This window comes from Anabrus simplex, chromosome 7, assembly GCF_040414725.1.
Source record: "Anabrus simplex isolate iqAnaSimp1 chromosome 7, ASM4041472v1, whole genome shotgun sequence".
NCBI classification, from domain to species: Eukaryota; Metazoa; Arthropoda; class Insecta; order Orthoptera; family Tettigoniidae; genus Anabrus; species Anabrus simplex.
Genome location: NC_090271.1, coordinates 82,750,431 through 82,772,917, shown reverse-complemented (window position 1 = coordinate 82,772,917; position 22,487 = coordinate 82,750,431). Strand labels below are relative to the sequence as shown.

General features: G+C 39.3%; 2 protein-coding genes across 3 annotated transcripts in view; one reads left to right on the top strand and one right to left on the bottom strand.

The window, feature by feature from the left end:
- LOC136877274 (COX assembly mitochondrial protein homolog) overlaps positions 1 to 14,477 on the bottom strand; it is a 35,535-nt gene extending 21,058 nt beyond the window's left edge. For both annotated transcript variants that reach the window (XM_067151186.2, XM_068228585.1), the window contains exon 1: positions 14,353 to 14,477. In XM_067151186.2, the coding sequence (XP_067007287.2) occupies positions 14,353 to 14,419 (67 nt within the window). In that variant the 5' untranslated portion in view covers positions 14,420 to 14,477. The remainder of the gene's footprint in view (positions 1 to 14,352) is intronic.
- Rpn11 (regulatory particle non-ATPase 11) overlaps positions 14,471 to 22,487 on the top strand; it is a 148,685-nt gene continuing 140,668 nt past the window's right edge. Inside the window, exons 1-2 of the mRNA XM_067151185.2 lie at positions 14,471 to 14,605; positions 14,790 to 15,059. Of these exons, the coding sequence (XP_067007286.1) occupies positions 14,817 to 15,059 (243 nt within the window). The 5' untranslated portion in view covers positions 14,471 to 14,605; positions 14,790 to 14,816. The remainder of the gene's footprint in view (positions 14,606 to 14,789; positions 15,060 to 22,487) is intronic.

Here is a 22,487-nt window from a genome sequence, read left to right as displayed (position 1 = left end):
CGAGTCTAGTGTCAGACCTAAGACAAAACGTTGGTTAATAGAGCAAACGCCTGAAAAGCCTTACATCTGATTTGTTTTTGACATGCTCTATTGGTGAAAAATATCTAATTCCCTCCATGGGAATTTAGAATTTTCCATTCGGAATTGCTAGGCATGCAATAATTCCATTGTGGAGATTTATCTCCTGTATGCAGTTATCAGACTGTGCCTCTTATATAGGCTTCTGATAAACTCACCTGCATACACCCTGCGTCAGTGGGTAGGGTCTGTCACATCTCACTCTGACGAGTCTAGTGTCAGACCTAAGACGAAACGCTGGTTAATAGAGCAAACGCCTGAAAAGCCTTACATCTGATTTGTTTTCGACATGCTCTATTGGTGAAAAATATCTAATTCCCTCCATGGGAATTTAGAATTTTTTACGCTACTCTTTTGTTGGAAATCGCCCAGAACAAATCGAGCTGCTTTTCTTTGGATTTTTTCCAGTTCCTGAATCAAGTAATCCGGTAAGCGTCCCATACACTGGAACCATACTCTAGCTGGGGTCTCACCTGAGACAAATATGCTCTCTCCTTTACATACTTACTACAACCCCTAAATACCCTCATAACCATGTGCAGAGATCTGTACCCTTTATTTACAATAATATTTATGTGATTACCCCAATGAAGATCTTTCCTTATATTAATACCTAGGTATTTACAATGATCCCCAAAGGGAACTTTCACCCCATCAATGCAGTAATTAAAACTGAGAGGACTTTTCCCATTTGTGAAACTCACAACCTGACTTTTATCCCCATTTATCATCATACAATTGCTACGGTCTATCTCGCAACATTTTCAAGGTTATTTTGCAGTTGCTCAAATGAAGCAGGAAAGACCATATATGATGTCAGAGTTATACCAAGTGAAAGCCTGGACAGTGACCACAGACTTCTCCTCGCAACAATAAAGCACATTGATATTTACAGACCTCAGAAATACAGGAAACCAAAAATCAAGACATGGGAGCTAAAGAAGGCAGAGAAACAAGTTGAATACACAAAAAAGTGACCAATAAATTACCATCAGATGCATTACAAGAAGGCAACATCGAGTGGACTAGATTCAAAGAAAGCATTGTCGGAGCTGCAGTAGAAGTTTGTGGTAAAACTAATAGCAAAATGAAGGCAAAAGAAACTCCTTGGTGGAACGATCGGGTGAAGATTGCTGTGAAAGCGAAAAATGAAACCAAGAAAGCCAGAGACAAAGAAATGCAAAATGGAAGTCAAACGAATGAATCTAGAGTAAACGAACTGCAGCAGAAATACAGAGATCAGAAGCTATGAGTACAGAAAATTGTGGCCGAAGAAAAACAGAAAGCTTGGACTGATTTCAGAGATAAACTAGAGCAAGACAGCAAAGCTAATTCTAAACTACTTTACCGAACAATAGGAAATATAAAAAGAGACAATGAATACATAACTGCAATAGAGGAACCAGATGGTAACATAGTTAGGGAAGAGACAGAAATAAGGAAGATCATGAAATCCTATTTTGATAATTTATACAACAGTACTGGGAAAGACTCCAATGATGTAAGCACGCAGGTCAGTTTAAGCTGCAATGATGAGCCTGACCAAGAGAGCCCGCCAACATGTAAGGAAGTAGAGATGGCCCTTAATAGTATGCCCAAAGAAAGATCAACAGGATTTGATGAAGTCAGTGCAGATATGATCAAAGCAACTGGTACAATAGGAATACAGTGGCTTCATAGAGTAATTAATGCAATATGGAAGGATAGGAAAGTCCCAGACGATTGGAAAAAGGGAATAATAATACCTCTCTTCAAAAAAGGAAGCCGGAAGAAACGTAGCAATTATAGAGGGATCACTTTATTGGCTCATGGTTCGAAAATATTTGAGAAAATACTTGAAAAAAGGCTAAGGAAAATAATAGAACCACAACTACAGGAAGAACAATATGGATTCAGAGAACACCGATCAACTATCGATCTCATATTTGCACTTAGAATACTGTTAGAAAAGCATTGGGAGAACGGCATAGACTTAACACTAGTGTTTTTGGATCTCGAAAAAGCATATGATAGTGTTCCAAGGAAGACCATATGGGAATGCTTAAGAAAGAAAAATGTACCCAAAGGGCTTATCCAGAAAGTTAAAATGCTTTATGAAGACTGCTGCAGTAGCGTACAGATAGGAAACGGTAATTCTGATTGGTTCCAAACCACTAAACAAGTGCAACAAGGCAGTACCCTTTCACCCTTACCTTTTATCACTGTCATGGATGAAGTCATGAAAAAAATTAAGCAGAAGAACAATATGGACATCAATGCATTTGCATTTGCAGATGATGTAGTAATTTGGGGAAATACAGGGAAGGAAGTCCAAGAGAGGCTGAACACCTGGAATGAACATTTGAAAGCACACGGATTAACAATAAATAAATCGAAAACTGTTACTATGTTTGTCAACAGGCAGAAGAAGAAAGGAAAAATAATGCTGGAAGGTACAGAGCTGGAAACAGCAGACCAATATAAATATCTTGGGTGCATCATTTCAAGTGATAACAGAATACAGCATGAGATTAACAACCGCATTAAAAAATCAGCTCAGTTTTACCATCAAGTTCGGAACCTCCTCTGGAACGAACAAGTTCCCTTAAGATCAAAGCAGATTCTATTCCAATCATACTTCACCCCCATAATAACATATGGCCTAGAAACCTGCACAACAACCCAACAAGTGGATAGCAAACTACAAGCCACAGAAATGAAGTTTCTACGGACTATGGTACAGAAGACAAAAAGGGACAGGGTAAGGAATGAAAGAATAAGGGAGGAAGCTGGTGTGTACCCATCCCTGAATGAAAAAGTGACAAGGGCCCATTTGAAATGGTTTGGCCATGTCAAACAAATGGACGATAGAAGGACAGCAAAACAATGACTACACACAGTTGTGGCCGGAAAATGACCGGTAGGAAGACCTAGGAAGAGATGGCTGGACCAAGTGAAAGAGGACATAGGAACAAGAGGAGTCAGCTGGGATGTCGTCTTGAGAGAAGAGTGGTACATGGACAGACAGAAGTGGAGAGTGCTCGTAAACCACACCCGGGCAACTGGAGTGGAAAACTGATGATGATAATGATTTTGCAGTTGCTCACAATCTTGTAACTTATTTATTACTCTGTAGAGAATAACATCATCTGCAAAAAGCCTTATCTATGATTCCAGTTCTTTACACATATCATTGATATATATATATATATATATATATATATATACACACACACATTCAGTCACTCTTTTGTCAAGTCCAATTGCACTCATTTTTGCCAGTAGTCTCCCATGATCTTCCCTATCAAATGCCAATGCCAATAACATTATAGAAAGTGAATTCATTGTTGCTTATAACTAATTTAAGCGAAGACATGAAATCCTGTATTTCTAATATACTTAGGCCGCTGTATTTGTTTAAATTATTTTGAATGATGGGGTATACCTTGGAGATTTGTATGCTAGGATACAATATCAAATGAGTAGAGAGAATGATTTAATTGAATGTTAAACTTTTTTTAACTTATCGCTCAATTCTTTACTGTTTTCGACGGATTTGTTCAGCAAAAAATTATAGTTCCTACTTAAAAATCTTTGAATGAATTGTGATGCTTTCGGACTCTGTCTATAGTTAATGATCGGGCGAATGGGGACGCCCGTTTTGTGTATCTTGGGGAGGGCTCTGGTGGTTCATATCAATTTAGTTTTTTGATCTATCAATAGATATGAAGTATTCTTGAGGATCCGCTCAAGTTGATGTTGGATTCTCGGGGTAGGGTCCTTCTTTACTGTAGAGAATGAGCTATCTTTAAAATATTGATCGTTTTGCTTACATATTCGTTTTTGTCCATTATGACGGTAGAGTTACCTTTATCTGCTTTTGTAATTATAAGATTATTATCATTGATTTTCTTTTTGAGAGCATCATGTATTTGCTTTTGTATGAGAATCAAATCCATGTAGCTGTTGTCGTCATGAGTAGTAAGGGGTGAATTACAGGAGTTAATATTGGTTTTTGGGTTAAGAATGGAGTTTAATTTTCTTTTTACTTCAGTTCTTACTTCATCTTGTTTATCTGCTGGCAATTTGCTAATGGCTAATTCTGCTTCTACTGTTGTAGTGATGGTTGTGTTCAGAGTGTTAAAATTAGGCCAATAATTGTGTTTACGGTCCTTGGCTAAAATGGAACTTTGATCTTCATTCAAGGGTACCTTGGACAAATTTATAATCGGAGGGTGAAATTGATTGGGCATGTTAGGCCTAGTGCTTTTGTTGCTTTCTTTAGCATAGTTATTGTTGAGTTTGGAGTTCATTAACATACACAGCTTTTTCTCTAGGGTTTGTTATTTCTTTGACATACATACATACTTACATACATACATACATACATACATACATACATACATACATACATACATACATACATTATCATTATAGACTGTTATGCCTTTCAGCGTTCAGTCTGCAAGCTTCTGGGAATTTACTAAACGTCACCACAATCCTCTATTTGCAACTAGAGCTGTGGCCTCATTTAGTTCTATACCTCTTATCTTTAAATCGTTAGAAACTGAGTCTAACCATCATCATCTTGGTCTCCCTCTACTTCTCTTACCCTCCATACCAGAGTCCATTATTCTCCTAGGTAACCTATCCTCCTTCATTCGCCTCACATGGCCCCACCACCGAAGACTGTTTATGTGTAAAGCTTCATCCATCAAGTTCATTCCTAAATTAGCCTTTATTTCCTCATTCCAAGTACCCTCCTGCTATTGTTCCCACCTGTTTGTACCAGCAATCATTCTTGCTACTCTCATGTCTGTTACTTCTAACTTATGAATAAGATATCTTGCTCCCGTAAAGCAAAGTTGATCTGAAAACAGACCGATGTAAAGATAGTTTCGTCTGGGAGCTGACTTTCTTCTTACAGAATACTGCTGATCACAACTGCGAGCTCAATGCATTAGCTTTACTACACCTTGATTCAATCTCTCTTACTATGTTACCATCCTGCGAGAACACACAACCTAAATATTTGAAATTATCTACCTGTTCTAGCTTTGTATCACCCATGTGGCATTCAATTCTGTTGAATTTCTTACCTACCGACATCAATTTAGTTTCACAACTAAGTATTTATTTATTTTCCACCTAGTCGATACAATGATTGTCTAAGGCAATTTAATGGTTAAAAGTGGTACATGTTTCGTATATTATCAACATCTTCAGCCAAATAACACTGTTTAGATGAAAAATACATAAATTGACAAAGTAATGCTTTAGAGGAAGTGTCCTTAAAATTAACATAAGATTGACAACATTAAAACATTGAAACTAATTTCATGTAATCAATTTAGTTTTCGAAAGGCTAATTTTCATACCATACTCATTGCACCTATTTTCAAGTTCCAAGATATTAGACTGCAGGCTTTCGGCACAGTCTGCCATTAAGACAAAGTCGTCAGATAGCCCAAACTGCTTACTACATTTCCACCTAACTGAATCTCTCGCTGCCATTTTATACCTTTCAGCAGATGATCCATGTAAACTACGAACAGCAAAGATGAAAGATTACAGACAGCCTTGTCTAACCCCTGTAAGTACCCTGAACCAAGAATCATTCTACCATCAATTCTCACTGAAGCCCAATTGTCAACATAAATGCCTTTGATTGATTTTAATAATCTACCTTTAATTCCATAGTCCCCCAGTATGGCGAACATCTTTTCCCTTGGTACCCTGTCATATGCTTTCTCTAGATCTATGAAATATAAACACAACTGCCTATTCCTCTTGTAGCATTTTTCAATTACCTGGCGCAAACTGAAAATCTGATCCTCTGTGGTCTGAAACCACACTGGTTTTCATCCAACTTCCTCTCAACTACTGATCGCACCCTCCCTTCCAAGATGTCAGTAAATACTTTGTTTCTTTGATAATACAATAAATAATCTATTGTGAACTTGGGCTTGAAATAGGTTCCAGTGAGCATCCGAAAATAAACTTGTAGTTTAGGTGAGTCTCATATAATCTGCGTTGATGGGGTGAAAGTTCCTTTTGGGGATCATTGTAAGTATCTAGGTGTTAATATAAGGAAAGATCTTCACTGGGGTAATCACATAAATGGGATTGTAAATAAAGGGTACCGATTTCTGCACATGGTTATGAGGGTGTTTAGGGGTTGTAGTAAGGATGTAAAGGAGAGTGCATATAAGTCTCTGGTAAGACCCCAACTGGAGTATGGTTCCAGTGTATGGGACCCTCACCAGGATTACCTGATTCAAGAACCGGAAAAAATCCAAAGAAAAGCAGCTCGATTTGTTCTTGGTGATTTCCGACAAAAGAGTAGCGTTACAAAAATGTTGCAATGTTTGGGTTGGGAAGAATTGAGAGAAAGAAGAAGAGCTGCTCGACTAAGTGGTATGTTCCGAGCTGTCAGCGGAGAGATGGTGTGGAATGACATTAGTAGACGAATAGGTTTGAATGGCGTCTATAAAAGTAGGAAAGATCACAATATGAAGATAAAGTTGGAATTCAAGAGGACAAACTGGGGCAAATATTCATTTATAGGAAGGGGAGTTAGGGATTGGAATAACTTACCAAGGGAGATGTTCAATAAATTTCCAATTTCTTTGAAATCATTTCGGAAAAGGCTAGGAAAGCAACAGATAGGGAATCTGCCACCTGGGCAACTGCCCTAAATGCAAATCAGTATTGATTGATCTAGGGTTTAAAAAGGACTTGTACAAACATTTGATCTCCTCTCTAAGCCAAATTTTATTTGTTCTACTTTGGGTTTTAGTGATATGAAAAGAAGAACGATGATTCTTAAATTTGCTTTTAAAAAAGTTGGGTGTCAAATTGTGAGCGATACACTATTTGAGAAATTCGATGTCTTTGCCCAATTTGGCTATTTTGACTTTAAGACCTAAATATAAATAGACCTTTTGTTTTACCTGGTTGGCTACGTAATCACAGGATATAAACTTCATGGTTTTGATCCGTATTGAATTGTGATCACAATAGAATAATAACTATAAAATTAATGTCGTATGGTCCACCTTTTTCAATACTATATTAGGTTACGTAGAGCATGCCTATCTACGAAATGTCACTGTAATACTGTATATAAACAGTACTCATTTTCGCGCAGTGCGCATGCCTGAGCGTCTGCGTGTTGTTACATCGTCATGATGAATTGTTAGTTGTGTAAAGAACGTTGTGCTCTGTGATTGGAAGTGACAATGGGTTTCGCGACGGAGGGAAAAGTTTTTATAGTGGAGTATTATTTTCGTTCGTACGGAAACGGTTATCAAGGTGGGCCGAGTTTAAAGTTAGTGGTGGAACAATATCGTGAACACTTCAATAAGCCAGCACGTAGCAACACAGTTATGCTATCTACTGTTCAAAAATGTCGTCGCACGGGTAGTGTATTGTGTCAACGCAAGGGAAGGTCTGGTAGGCCAGTAACTGTGTCTACAAATGAAAATCATGGACGTGTCCTCAATCAGGTGTTGCAGTCTCCAAAGCAAAGTCTTCGGCGAACAGCCCTGAAATTAAACATCAGCCCTGCGTCACTTCAACGATTGTTTAAAGACATAGGTGGATTTCTGTACTGAATGCAGGTTGGGCAACGATCGATAGAGCATGATAGGCATGGCAGGGTGGAATATTGTGCACGATTTTTGGCCATGGTGTACGAGGATCCAGATTTCTTGTTCAACGTGTGGTTCCCTGACGAAAGTCACATTCACTTGGACGGTTTTATCAATTGCCAAACAACTCGCTTTCTTGGTTTAGAGAGGCCAGACACTAAGTCCAGAAACCACTACATAGTGTGCGTGTGACGATTTGGTGTGCAGTGTCAGGAAACGGTGTGCTAGGTCCGCATTTCATAGAAAATGATGGTGCACCTCTTTCTCTTAACCAGGAACGCTATAGGAATATGGTGATCAGGCCATTTATTCAGGATCTAAGGTTTTGCAGATGAATAGACAGTGGTTCCAACAAGACCAGCCACACCGCTCGACAGACTATGGCTATGCTGCACGAAACCTTTCCAGGACAAGTAATTTCCCACGGGACTGAGTTCCCCTACCCATCACATTCCCCCGATCTCACACCACCTGATGCTTACGTGTGGGGAATGTTAAAGGAGCAAATTTTCAATTGTCCAGATCCACCCAAAACTGTGCTTGCATTACGTCAGAAGATCGTCTCATTCTTCGGGACTCTGCAGCAACCTATGTTCCAGAATATGTTGGAAAATCTGTGTGATCGTTATGAACACTGCCTACAGTGCAATGGAGTGCATTTTGAACATTTACACTACCATCTCGGTAAGTAAGAGACTAACATAATTTCCAGTACTGTATATTTTGGCGCATACTGTATTTATCCCAAATGGAACATAATAATTGCTTTTACACAAATAGTATGAAATATTTTACTTGCAGAGAATTATATGGATACGTACTTTATTACATACATACATACATACATACATACATACATACATACATACATACATTATCATTATAGACTGTTATGCCTTTCAGAGTTCAGTCTGCAAGCCTCTGTGAATTTACTAAACGTCGCTACAATCCTCGATTTGCAACTAGTGCTGTGGCCTCATTTAGGCCACAATCCTCGATTTGCAACTAGTGCCGTGGCCTCATTTAGTTCTACACTTTACTATATTTATGTAAGATCTTTTCTCTTTTGCTACACTTATTGAAGTGGTACCGTTCACATATTTTCTCATATAATTTGCACACGCATTCATCGCTTGGTTCATGATATATCTCTTTTACACATAGCTTATGATGAAATCTGTGTACAGCCAGCCTCTACTTGTCATAGCATCCGTCACGTAAAACTCCGGCCAGATATCTTCTCTTTTGCTTAACCTCAGCTTTAGGTGAGCAATGGCTTGAGGTGTCGATGGTACAGAAAGATATCTCAGATCCTGGATAAGGAAAGACTCCTGAGCTAACTTATAAGCTAGTCTAGATGGAGATGTCTTAGAAATACCTAATATTCTTTTCAGAAAGGTAGCTTTCACTTTTTCAAGGGTAGTTAGGTCTGATGTTGATAATTTGTTCCAGATTAAATCTATGCCGTATGTCAGAATGGGTAGTATCTTTGCATGAGAAAGTTTCATTGCCGAGCCTATTGACATTTTGGTTGGGTCTTGTATATCGTAAATTCCTCTTATTGCTGCTGCTGCTCTTTCCCTCACGTGTATTTTGAATGTCGATCCTGATGTTTGTATAGTGATGCCGAGGTAGCGAAACTTATTTACTGTAGTCAAGTCTACTCCTGTATATGAAATTCTGTCTGTCGCTGCTATTCTTCCTCCTTTTCTGAAAACCATATAGACCGTCTTGTCCTTGTTAACATGGAAGTTAGCGAGCTCGATAGCTGCAGTCGCTTAAGTGCGGCCAGTATTCAGTAATCAGGAGAGAGAGGGTTCGAGCCCCACTGTCGGCAGCCCCGAAGATTGTTTCCCAGGCAAATGCCGGGGCTGGACCTTAATTAAGGCCACGGCCGCTTCCTTCCAATTCCTAGGCCTTTCGTATCCCATTGTCGCCGTAAGACATATCTGTGCTGGTGCGACATAAAGCAAATAGTAAAAAAAAAAGAAACCATGGAAGTTGTTTGTTTCGGCCCATTCCTGTAATCTATCTACCACGATCTGAAGGTCTTCTCTCTTTCTCGATCCTATTATCATGTCATCTGCATAGGCAAAGCACTGTCGATAGATTATCTGTTATTCTTGCGATATCTGTTGTAGCTACATTAAAAAGCGTAGGGCTAACGGGGTCTCCTTGTAACACACCGTTTGTTTGAGTGATGGGAGTAGAGAGTGATACCCCATCATCTATTCTCACACTATTGTAGGCTAGAAGATTATTTATTACAATCTTAAGTTCACTGTCTGCTCCAATCATACGTCTAATTTTCCCATTAGCTTTGATCTGTTGAGCAAGTCAAAGGCCTTACTAAAGTCAATGAATACAGCATAAAATTTTCCTTTTTGATGCCTAAGTGCTTCTTGCACCTCATCTAGAAAATTAGCGACAGCTTGTCGAGTTCCTCTGCCTTTCCTGAACCTGAATTGTTCCTCTGGAAGATGATCATCTATTAATTCGTTCAGTTTTTGCTTAATGATCTTTGTATATACTTTCATGATGTTGTTCTCTAACGCTATCCCTCTATACGAGTTTTCATCACCAAGCTCTCCTTTTCCCTTATATAAGACTTTTATGTAGGACATCCTCCAGCTCTTCTTAAAAGGAAAGAAAAATTCCACCTAATCAATACATTTATTTTCTTGCAAAGTACTACAATCTAGGACCGGTTTCGACCCTTCATAGGTCATTCTCAGCTATATCAGAATCACATTTGCATTTCTATCTTATACCTCTGAAAGACCTTATGATATATTGTTTCATAATTTTCAGTAAAAACTTATCTTAAAAACTTACAAATTTCTAAGCGTTGTGTTAAAATTAAAAATTAAAATTACAAAACTTTGTCTATTATATACATGCCCTTGGGCTGACAGAATGCATCCTTAGGTTGATTAAGCATCTATCTTAGGTATTGTTGCTTATTCTGTTGAATCGAATCCTTTTTATACTTATGTACAATCGTGAATAGACTATCAGTAAAATTTGATAAATAAAGCTTGCGTGATAATTATAATAAAATATCATGTTACATCTTTATACCTTATTACTGGAGTGATATTATTTTAGGCAAAATATAAATGCGTGTTGACCTCTATAAAATATTTTACATAATATATTTTAAAGTCTAATCATTATACTTTAAAGTCTAAAATACTTATTGCTTGGATCTTGCGTTGTTATGTGGTAAAATATTATAACAATTTGTCTTTTATAACATCAGATATTGATAGTATTTAAAAATGCCGTGTATGGTTGGCTTTTAAATCTAAAGATTAAATGTCATTTCCTTCTTGCATAAAATTACAAGTTTCATATTATGTTGATTATGTGTTATATAAAACATAAATGTCTAATAAATTGAATGCTTATCATTTACTACAGAAATTTTAAACACTTGAATGTCTAGTAATATAGTCAGTGTGTTTAGTGACACTGAAACATGTTGGCCTTGATTCTTGCGTTATATTTCCATAATTTGCCTTTTTTTATATATGTCGAATGTTGGTCTTTATAGGTTCCATTTGTAAATAACAGCACTTTCCTATAATTGTGAAATGGATCAATAAGCTTGATACGTGTTAAATTATGGAATATATGTGCGATTCAGTTCTGGCCTAACTTCTGGAGTTTTCTCCCATCAAATGCCGTAAGACTGTGGTGGTTCCTTTCCCTTTTTTAAGGCTGGTAAAGTCTGTAAACCAAAATGAATGAAGTGAGTTAGATTTCAATAGAAGTGTAATATTGTGTGAATTTGTAAAGCCTGAGTTAATTTACTTACTGCTGGATGTTTGAATTGCAAGTTTCTTGGCCGTTTGACGAGTAATGTACCTCGTACTGATGGTTCTGGTGTTGTCTGTTGTGAGAGGGGCGGAGGGATAAGTAGGGGAAGTTGTTACGTGTGTATGGGCGGAGTCACTGAGGTTCGCTGTCTGCGCCGTAGCTTGTGTATGACGTCGTCTGTTGACTATTTTGACGTAGTCGTTTTTTAAGATAGGAACGATTTTATTGAACAAAATGTTAGTTTTTTCAGATAACTCATTTATGTTATAATTAGGATTTGCATACTGATCTAGTGTTATATATAATTCTTCACTTATATTAAGCAAAGGACCTTTAGGTTCTACATTTAATATTTTTAAATCGTTATTTATGTCCGTAAAATTGTGCTTATATTCATGCATATGTTGCCCTATTGCCGAGAAATGATTATGCCTAATTGCGTTTACGTGCTCATTATATCTAGTCGTGAAATTCCTGCCCGTACGCCCCACATAACTTGTTAAACAGTTGTTACATTCCATTCGGTAGACTCCTGATTGAAGATATTTGTTATTACTATTTACTGATTTGCTATTATATATGACATGCCTATTATTTTGTGTAGTCTTAAATGCTATTTTAATGTTATGCTTCCTCAGAACATTGGTTATTGAATATACGCCCGTATTATTGAAAGTGAAAGTTGCGTAATTTTTTCTGGGTTGATCTGTTTTCGTCAGAGTGGTGTTGGGTCGTGATTTGAACTTACGAATGATGGAGTTAACCATTTCTTTTCTATAACCATTTTTTTGAGCTATTTCGTGAATTAGTTGTAGTTCATCTTTCAGATCTGCTTTTGACATCGGTATGTTAAACGCTCTATAAATCATACTTTGATATGCTGCTTTTTTCATAAATCAAGATCCTCCAGCTCTCCAGGATTTTACCCGTTTCTAAACATTTATTGAATAGTTTAGTCCAATAAGGTGCTAGCAACTGTAAAGTGTCTTTTATATTCTCGTTGTAAATTCCATCCGGACCAGCTGCTTTGTGTTTTTCAGTGTCTTGAATTGTTCTCGTCACTTCATCTATTGTTATTTCTACATTTTTTGTCGAACTACATTTTAAGACATCTAGTGCTAATGTTCGTCCTCCAGTATTTATTACATTATTAAAGTGGTTTTCCCATTTATTCATATTTATTTCATCTGATGGATTCACCCTTTTCCTCTTTAAAGCCAGAAAAGGATCTCTTAAAGCTTCTAGGGCTTTTTGTTGTGCCTGCATTTCAGTATGATTGTTCCTTTTCGTTTTCAATAATTGTTTATAACTTCGTCGTCGTATTGTGTAAGCTTGTAAGATGGTTACAGTTTTAAGTCTTCTGGCTATATGTGGTAAGTTAAGCGTTTTTCTTCTTCCTATGTAGCATTCTACATCAACCATTCTTTGGACTTCCGAGGTTTCTTGTGGGACAAAGAATCCCTTATTATTCCACTGATGATACCTAAAGCTGTTTCAAGATTACCTTCCTCAATGAGCTGATGAGTCTCTTCTATCCTTTGGCTGTTTTCCCTGAGTTTGTTTTCGTCTATATTTCTTGATCTTATGTGTATATTCCCTGTTTCATATGGGACCATTTGTCTAATTAAGAAATCTGCTGTTACTGGTAGATGTTTCCTTTGTGCGGCAATACCTTCATTTCTCATAATCTGATGTCCTATCAATTTAATATTTCTTCCTCGGTAGAAGATTAAATCGATGGTACTGGAACCGTTTGGAGCCAAGTAGGTGACCTCCTCACTTTTAATGATTAGACAGTATCCTTCCATACGCAGCATTTCTAATATGATATCTGTTTTGCTATTCTGTTTATCCAGACGACAGTTAAAATCTCCAGCTAGTATTACATTTTCATCCTTGTCAGTAAAGGCTAGAAGTTTGGCATTAATTAGGTGTTGTTTCCTTCATGTTGCTCATTCGTTTTGTGTCCTATCTCATTCATTATTTATTTATTGATCCAGGGATCATGCTATTTTGTTGTTTGAACTGCACGCGCTAGTCATATGGACAAAGATAATGAGAATTCACAGACATAGCACTCCCATTCATAGGTGCTAGCCCTGGATCTCAAGAAAGAAACAAAAGACGGCACGAGCAGCGGAATACAACATAAGGGAGTTCTGTCTACGCCCCGTAAGTACGTATACATATTTGTCTAGTAACGACGGTATTTTCTAATTCACCGCAGATTTTCCACTTCATTTGTGTAAAATGACTTATTATGTTCCATTTGGGACAAATATTACAATGACATTTCGTAGATAGGTATGCGCTACATAAACCCGATTTCACCCTTGGGTGACATGTAAAAAAAGAATGAGTTCCATAATGCAGGACTTTCCATTAAACAACAATGAACTTCTCGAAAACAAATCTCCCGAGGGATGAAACATCCACAAGTAAATTATGACCCCTCACAGATTACGACAGAATAACTTATGCCACCAACAAGACAAAATATTCGTGTAAATTGAACGATCCACAAGAAGAGTAGTTTGCAATGAAACATAATCCAAATATGAACCTAATGTCTGCAATGCGCGAATCCTAACATGTAATAATTTTTATATTAGTGCCCCTACCCCCTACGAAGTTTCTACACAAAAGAACCGCGGCAAGCGCAAGACGAACGTCAAATGTTTGTTCCGATGAATATTGGCTTCGTTCGTTAACCATACTTGTAACAACTGAGCTAACTGGGAATACTGTGGTCAATAGAAGGTACCATAATCATGCTGTACTTATTATTCACAAAAAGCCGAGAAAACTTGTACGGTATTACCTAATCCGTGGGGTCCACCACCGAACTTCTTCGGCAGAACAGCGTGCTCCTCCTGAGTTGACGCCATTTTTATTACCCAGCGTGCTTCGTGAGATAGCAAATTTGAGATCCGTCATACATAAGTACTCTTTGCGTCTTGCTTTGCGTCACACGACGTTCAAGCCACAAGCTCGTTTACTTCTATAACTCGGGACTAAATGAGCTAAAATTATTACCTACTCTTAGCGTTGTGATAACACATTTTACACAAACGGTAAGTTTTAAAAATCAGTAGTTTCTTGTTAATATTATTTGCCTAGTGATAAAACATCTTGCAACCTATTGTGTGCTTATTTTTAAGCTTTTACCTTCATAAAATATGAACACTGTGTTCACATACTATTACTTTTAATATGATTACTGTATTTACATACCGTCATTTCTTGCTCTTCTCGCAGCGACCGAAGTCACTACAATTGCACATCATGGATCGCTTACTGAGGTTAGGTGGTGGCATGCCTGGGTTGAGTCAGGCTCCTCCGCCTTCAGATGCTCCTGTGGTGGATACAGCAGAGCAAGTGTACATTTCTTCCTTGGCCTTGCTTAAGATGTTAAAGCATGGTCGTGCTGGAGTACCGATGGAAGTGATGGGTCTTATGTTGGGGGAGTTCGTAGATGATTACACTGTGAGAGTTATAGATGTGTTTGCAATGCCACAGACGGGAACGGTAAGTATCTACGTGAACATCACTTTGATCGATCGAAATTTGTTTTAAGTACTCATAATTTTGATATCTAAATACAAGTAGAACTAGTATTGTAGAAGTGGGATATCGTGGAACTCCATCTAACCCAGGCAATGCTTTCTCTTCTTCTGTCTTACATTCCGTAGATAATTCCTGTTCTTTCAGACTTAAGTAGTGCTAGGCTTCAAGACCATTGTTTTAATGATCCATCCCACTGGTAAAACTATAGTAACCGGTACTCAAGGTTTAGTAACATGCGCCACCACTTGGTGGCGCATGTGAGTTGACTGTCACACTAGTAGCGCTGAGAGGAACAAAATGCTGCCAACTGCCAGTTGTTGGTTTCATATGGCTACTTTATTTTTTCTTGCCGTGTGGACAGTATGCGCAGCGGTGATAGAACAGACCCTCCCAAACTGAGTGTGGCCCCAAAGGGGCCACTGTTCTCATGTCAGAGGTTGGCCTGGATGTGCAATGATAGGTTACAACTACTAAGCTACCTTTTTCTTGCAGTGCGGACAGCATGCGCCGCAGCCTTTTAAACTTCCCTGGCCACTTCATAACTTTTTTCTTCTGCAATTGTTGGTAACAAAATCTCGGCCTCACCCTAGTTGTCAATGATGTTATCCTCTTGCATACATAAACCATTGGTTATAAGCAATGTAGTATGGTATTGAAAACAGTATTTTTGGTTATAAAAGTAAATGTACCTACTACTAGGGGCGGGAGGGTTGGTCCCTGGCAAGTGTATGGAACACATCTCTCTTCCACGACCATTTTAAGGTGAGAATAGCAGCATTTAAAGTAACATTTTATAATCCTTGAGTACTAGTTACTATATTTCCAACACACCTTTAATTTGTTTCTCCCCATTTTTCTGGGAGTGGATCTTTTCTCTCCCTTGATTAACATTAAATAGATGGCTTATTGTTTTTCTTTACGCAGATTATGACTGTCATCACCAGTCCTCTTTTCCTCTCACCCCCTCCTCTTTATTCTTTAAGTTACATTTTTCACGTAGCTCCTGTAACACATCGCAGAATCTGTTGTCATCCCTCCTTCTCCATATACACCCCAGTCAGAGATGTTGTGACTGCCTGCGACACAGCCTCTTACAGTCTTTTGGGTACAGTCCTAGAACGATTTGGTTGGAGAATAGAGATGTGTGCACTCCCTGTGGGTGGGGGATGCAGACGAAGAATGCACCCACGCTGTCCTCTGCCTGTTGTTATAGGTGACTAAAAGAGTAACACCCCCTGCGGGTGGGAGGCGCAGATGTTGAACACACCCCCAGTATCCTCTGCCTGACGTAAGGGACGACCTAGGCGCGAACATGGATTACAGTTTGGTATCATGTGTTGGACCCCGTGTGGGTGGGAGGGGCTGAATACATTCGCAGTTAATCCCTGCCTGTCGTAGAAGGTGACTGAAAGGGTCATGTGGCCATCGATCCCCTCTTTATTTTTTTTATTTTTTTTTGGGTGGGGGGGATAGTTGTAGACCGGTTCAAAATCTTTGATGTTAATGCTGCTTGGAGGTGGGCCTCTTGTGTACGACTACACTCAAAAGCCCTATGGTGATTCCAGGAAGTAATTTAGGTGGGAGCGCCATGTACCCGCACTGTAGTATCGACCTGACAACACAGGTACCCGCACAGCCGAATGTAAGAAGAACGTACTATTATTGTTTTTTTTTTTAATTTTTTCTCTGTATTTATTACTCTGTACACGCTATGGGGTACATGCTATTACGGGTGATTGGAGGAAGGGAGTACTAGTGCTTATTGCCTCAGTCATTCCGTATTAGGCATTGTCTAACATCGGACCCCAGACAATACCTGCTATGACCAGGTGGGTATTGCCGTGGTGCTTAGTTTGGCTATAGAGAACCCTGATCAGATTGGGTGGCGTTTGGGGAGGGTGTTGGTCATGGCTTTGAAACGTCTTCGACCTGCTCAAGATGGTCCCCCACCCAAGTCTTTAACTTTTGATTCTTTGCGGGATTCAACCCCCTGGAAACGTGCACAGGATGAAGGAATGGGATCCAGCTTCCCTAGGTTTCTGGTTGCTAGGCCCTACCAGAACTGATGGGCACGATTTTTAGCTGGTAAAATCAATTCTTTTTAGTAGACACATTGAAGGCAAACTTGAGGATCTCAAGAAAATGCGCAATGGTAGTTTGCTTTTGAAGACTTGCACAGCCGTCCAAGCTGATCAGTTGTTTAAGTGTGACCCCTTTGTGAAATCCCCATCAAAGTGGAGGAATACCAATATAAATGGTCCGTTATTGGACGTTTCAGATTCCCTATGGGAATCATCATCTATATCCAACCCAGAAAATGAAGGGATTCGACCTCCCAAGAAAACTATGGTGTCGCCTCAACAAACAGAGAACTGGGCATGGGCACTGCAATATCTTACGCCGTAAGTGGGGTTGGATGGATTCTCCAATGTGTGAATGCAGTGAAGAGGAGCAGACCATGGACCATATCCTGCGCTGCCCTCTACATGCCTTACTCCGGAAGCCCCAGCAACCTGTTTCATCTTTCAGAAAGTGCTGTAGAGTGGCTGAAACACTTGGACCTGGACTTATAAATTTGTAGTTATAATCACCATACAATTAAATAAATAAATCTATATCAAAGTTGAGGAACACAAATCCTTGAATCTGGTTCGCAGAATCATCTTCCATGCAACATTATTTTGAACACTGACGATGAGTTGATGGAAATGGAAATTCTAAGTTCCCATGGAGGGAATTAGATTCTTTTCCACCAATAGAGCATATCAAAAATCAGATCAAAAACTAGATGGATGGCTTTTCCGGCGTTTGCTCTATTAACCAGCGTTTCGTCTTAGGTCTGACACTAGACTCTTCAGAGTGGGATGTGTCAGACCCTACCCACTGACGCTGGGGTGTATGCAGGTGAACTTATCAGAAGCTTATTTATGAAGCACAGTCTGATAACTGCATACGGGAGACAAAACTCCACAATGGAATTAATGCCCGCCTAGCAATTCCAAATGGAAATTCTAAGTTCCCATGGAAGGAATTAGATTCTTTTCCACCAATAGAGCATATCAAAAATCAGATCAAAAACTAGATGGATGGCTTTTCCGGCGTTTGCTCTATTAACCAGCGTTTCGTCTTAGGTCTGACACTAGACTCTTCAGAGTGGGATGTGTCAGACCCTGTGACACATCCCACTCTGAAGAGTCTAGTGTCAGACCTAAGACGAAACGCTGGTTAATAGAGCAAACGCCGGAAAAGCCATCCATCTAGTTTTTGATCTGAGTTGATGGAAGACGTGAAGAACCATGGTGTGACAAACGTCCGGCACATTACGTGCAAAGTCAGCGATGAAGACATTGCCACTGATGCCTTCGTTGTCTCTTTCAAGTTGTCAGTGTTGCCAGAAAAGTCAAGGTAACAACTTAGCATTACGATGTGAGGCCATACATGCCGCCTCCTATGTGATGCTATCAATGCCAGAGATTCAGACATATGGTATCTCGTTGTTCAAATCAGTCTGTGTGTGATACATGTGGACGAGAAGCTCACGGCACGGAAGAGTGCACAACTCCGTACAAGTGCACTAACTGCTCTGGTCTTCATTCTCCTCAAGATCGGAACTGTTCAACGAATCTGAGTGAGAAGAAGATTCAGGAGGTCAAGACCCTGGATGGTCTTTCCTACCACAAAGCGCGCCGTAAGTTAAATTTCACAAATATACCCGCCAATACACTAGACTACAGTATGATAGCTCAGTCTCTCCCAGGTTTATCATTAATGACATCTTTACGCATGAAGATCACTGCACCCAAGGCGGCTGTTGCTCCTGAAAGCAAAGTCGCAAAGAGCAAAAGCTCGAAAGGGGGGACTACCCAACCTTCGACTATTAAGAAGTCTGTACCGGCTGGAAGTTCTGAGCCGGCGCAGCAGGGGGGAAGGCTAAGTCTTCCCCCATCAAGAGGTCTGCGAAAGCCATGCCCGAGACTGCATCGTCGACCAGGACTGGGAAATTATCTCCAGCTCGTCTAAACAAGGAAAGGAGGCGGAGAAGAGGAATGCCTTTAGTGGGCACTCCCGCACTTCTGCGAAAGGGAAATCATGCCCTCCATCTCAAGGGTATGGATCAGCGCCAGCCCTTATGCCTGCCCCTAAACCTGAGCACTCCCTTCGTAGGATGAAATCCTGCCCCCAAGGTACGTCGAAGTTCTGGGCATCAGTCCCCTCGTCCGTTGATGATGGGATGGACATTGAGCTATCGTCTACATCTACAGATGTTGATGCTGATAGTGCTTAGGCTTACGAGCATCTTATTTAATTTATTTTCCGGGTTGAACCGTGTTGTACTTGTACGCATATCACGTACAGTTTGCCGACGTTTCGAATACATTGCAGTATTCTTTGTCAAGGCGACTGAAATACCCCTACTCGATCCGAGGTAATCAGTCTCCCATCAGAAATTACACTACTAGAAATCTATCGAGGCTCGTCAATGGATTCTTAAACGTACTGGTTGGCCAAACCTCCCAAATTTCCCGATTTAGGCGGAAGACTCCTGATTAAAATCAAAATAATAATACTAGAATTATAAATTCCACCTGTTCAATACATAAGAGTGGCCACTCTAGTAGTGTAATTTCTGCCTGGGAGACTGATTACCTCGGATCGAGTAAGGGTATTTCAGTCGCCTTGACAAAGAATACTGCAATGTATTCGAAACGTCGGCAAACTGTACGTGATATGCGTACAAGTACAACACGGTTCAACCCGGAAAATAAATTAAATAATTCTTCACACCGTGGAAGCTTCACTTCTAAGTTACGAGCATCTTGTCGCTCATAACCTAACACTCTCTCTTTTAGTCCACACTATGGCACTGTTACAGTGGAATTGTAATGGTTATAACAGGCATCTTGTTGAGGTCCGCCAGCTAATTAGTGAGTTCGCGGCGAGTATAGTCTGTATTTAGGAAACTAATTTCAGACCTGGTCATCATACGGTCTTGAGAAATTTCAGACTATACTCCACAGAACGACCTTATGCTTACTGGACGTCTGGTGGCGCTGGTATTGTTGTTCATTCTGATACCTATAGCGAAGAGGTTCTTCCAAGAACCCTGCTGGAAGCAGTTGCAGTGCGGGTATTGCTGCCCGTGATAGCAACAGTGTGTAATGTGTTTATTTTCCACCAGGCCAGCTTCTTAATATAAATGATGTAACTGATCTTATAAATCAGCATCCAACTCCATTCCTCTTATTGGGAATTTTAACGCCCATCATCCTATATGGGGCTCTGATATGCCTTGCCCGAGGGGAAGGGAGTTGGAAATATTACTAGAGAGCTGGATCTATATATTTTGAATACAGGTGATTCCACTCATTTCAGTGTACATTATGGCATTTACTCTTTCATAGACCTTAGTGTATGCAGCCGAGCGCTGGTTCCCCTGCTTCGGTGGAATGTACACACTGATCTCTGTGACAGTGGCCCTTTCCCTATTCTTACTTTGTTGAAACAGAAATCTATCGAGGCTCGTCAATGGATTCTTAAACGTACTGGTTGGCCAAACCTCCCAAATTTCCCGATTTAGGCGGAAGACTCCTGATTAAAATCAAAATAATACTAGAATTATAAATTCCACCTGTTCAATACATAAGAGTTTTTTATTTATATTTAAGATATAGTTCTTAGGATATTACATACAGAGACATGTTTCACCCATGTTGAGGGCATCATCAGCAAGATCCTGATTGTTTTTATACTTAAATGTGTATAGATTTTTGCGAATGTCTTGTTCTTTAAAAAATGTGGTAACAAGTTGTTTTTATACTTAAATGTGTATAGATTTTTGCGAATGTCTTGTTCTTTAAAAAATGTGGTAACAAGTGGTTATTCTGGAGATGGCATAAGTAGCTTATAATAGCTTAATAAATTAAGAAATAAAAGTCACTCTTAGGGCCGGTTTCTTCAACCAATGTTAAGAGTTAACACTCTTGTTAAGTGGACTTAACACACACTTTAACAAAATGACTGTCTCATCAACAATTGTTAACACTAACAATTGTTAATACTTGTGTTAAATTAACCTAGCACCAGACTAGTGTCAAATCTCTTAACAAGTGTTAAAACTTCAAAATGGCAGCATGTAGAAGACACATGTTTGAAGCTTTACTGATGTATGAAGAATATCTACAGGCTGAAGAAGGCAGAGAACAACCCATACAAAGAAGAAACGACTTTTTAGAATTATCAGAGAAGCAATTTCTACAAAGGTACCGAATTTCCAAAGCTGTAGCAAAGAAAGTCCTAGAAGAAATTGAAGATAGGTTAGAGTTTCCCACAGACAGAAACTTACCAGTGCCTCCGATGCAGCAGTTGCTGATTGCTCTTAGGTATTATGCTTCAGACTCTTTCCAGCTAATTGTAGGTGACTGTGTACGTGTGTGTAAGGCAACAGTGTGTAGAATTGTGCATAGAGTTTCTGCTGCCATTGCAGCATTGGCAAGGCATTACATTGTTTTCCCTTCAGTAGAAGAACGGCCAAAAGTCATTCAAGATTTTTATGAATTGTCGAATTTTCCTAGTGTTTTAGGAGCTCTAGACTGCACCCATATAAGAATTCTGTCTCCCGGTGGTGACAGGGGTGAGCTATTCAGAAATCGAAAAGGCTATTTCTCTGTGAACGTGCAAACCATTGTGGATGCAAATCTTCTTATCAGAGACATTGTAGCACGCTGGCCAGGTTCCGTACATGACAGTACCATATTTAATAACTGTCAAATCAGGGCAGATTTTGAAATAGGAAGGATCACGGATGGCATACTTTTAGGAGACAATGGATACCCATTGAGGAAATACTTAATGACTCCATTTCTACAACCTGCTGGGAGAGCCCAGGTAAACTACAACAGGGCGCATATTAAAGCAAGAAATTGTGTTGAGAGAGCATATGGTGTGTGGAAAAGGCGATTTCCTATTCTCAGCATGGGGCTCCGAACAGAGATTCAGAATAGCTTAACCATCATTGTAGCTACTGCTGTTCTGCACAATATTTCTATTTTAACAAAGGATGACATCCCCCCTGTTAATGCAGTGTTACACGAGTATCTCGCTGAAAGGAGAAACAGGAACCAGGAAGTTGATCAAGACCCTCCTAGACTTGCTATAGAAGAGCCCAGAAATGCAGTTGTCCTTAGGAATGCTATAGCCGAGCAACACTTCAATTGTAAGTAACAAACTAAAATATTTCCTGCTGTAACAAATATATTTATTAAAACTTTTTTTTACACTTTTTACATTCATTATTTTACAAAATTTCTAGGCCTAATTTTTTCATTAATAATTTATTTTTCAAGCGGGCATTCTCAGTTTTAATGCGGGCTTCCTCAATTTTAATATTTA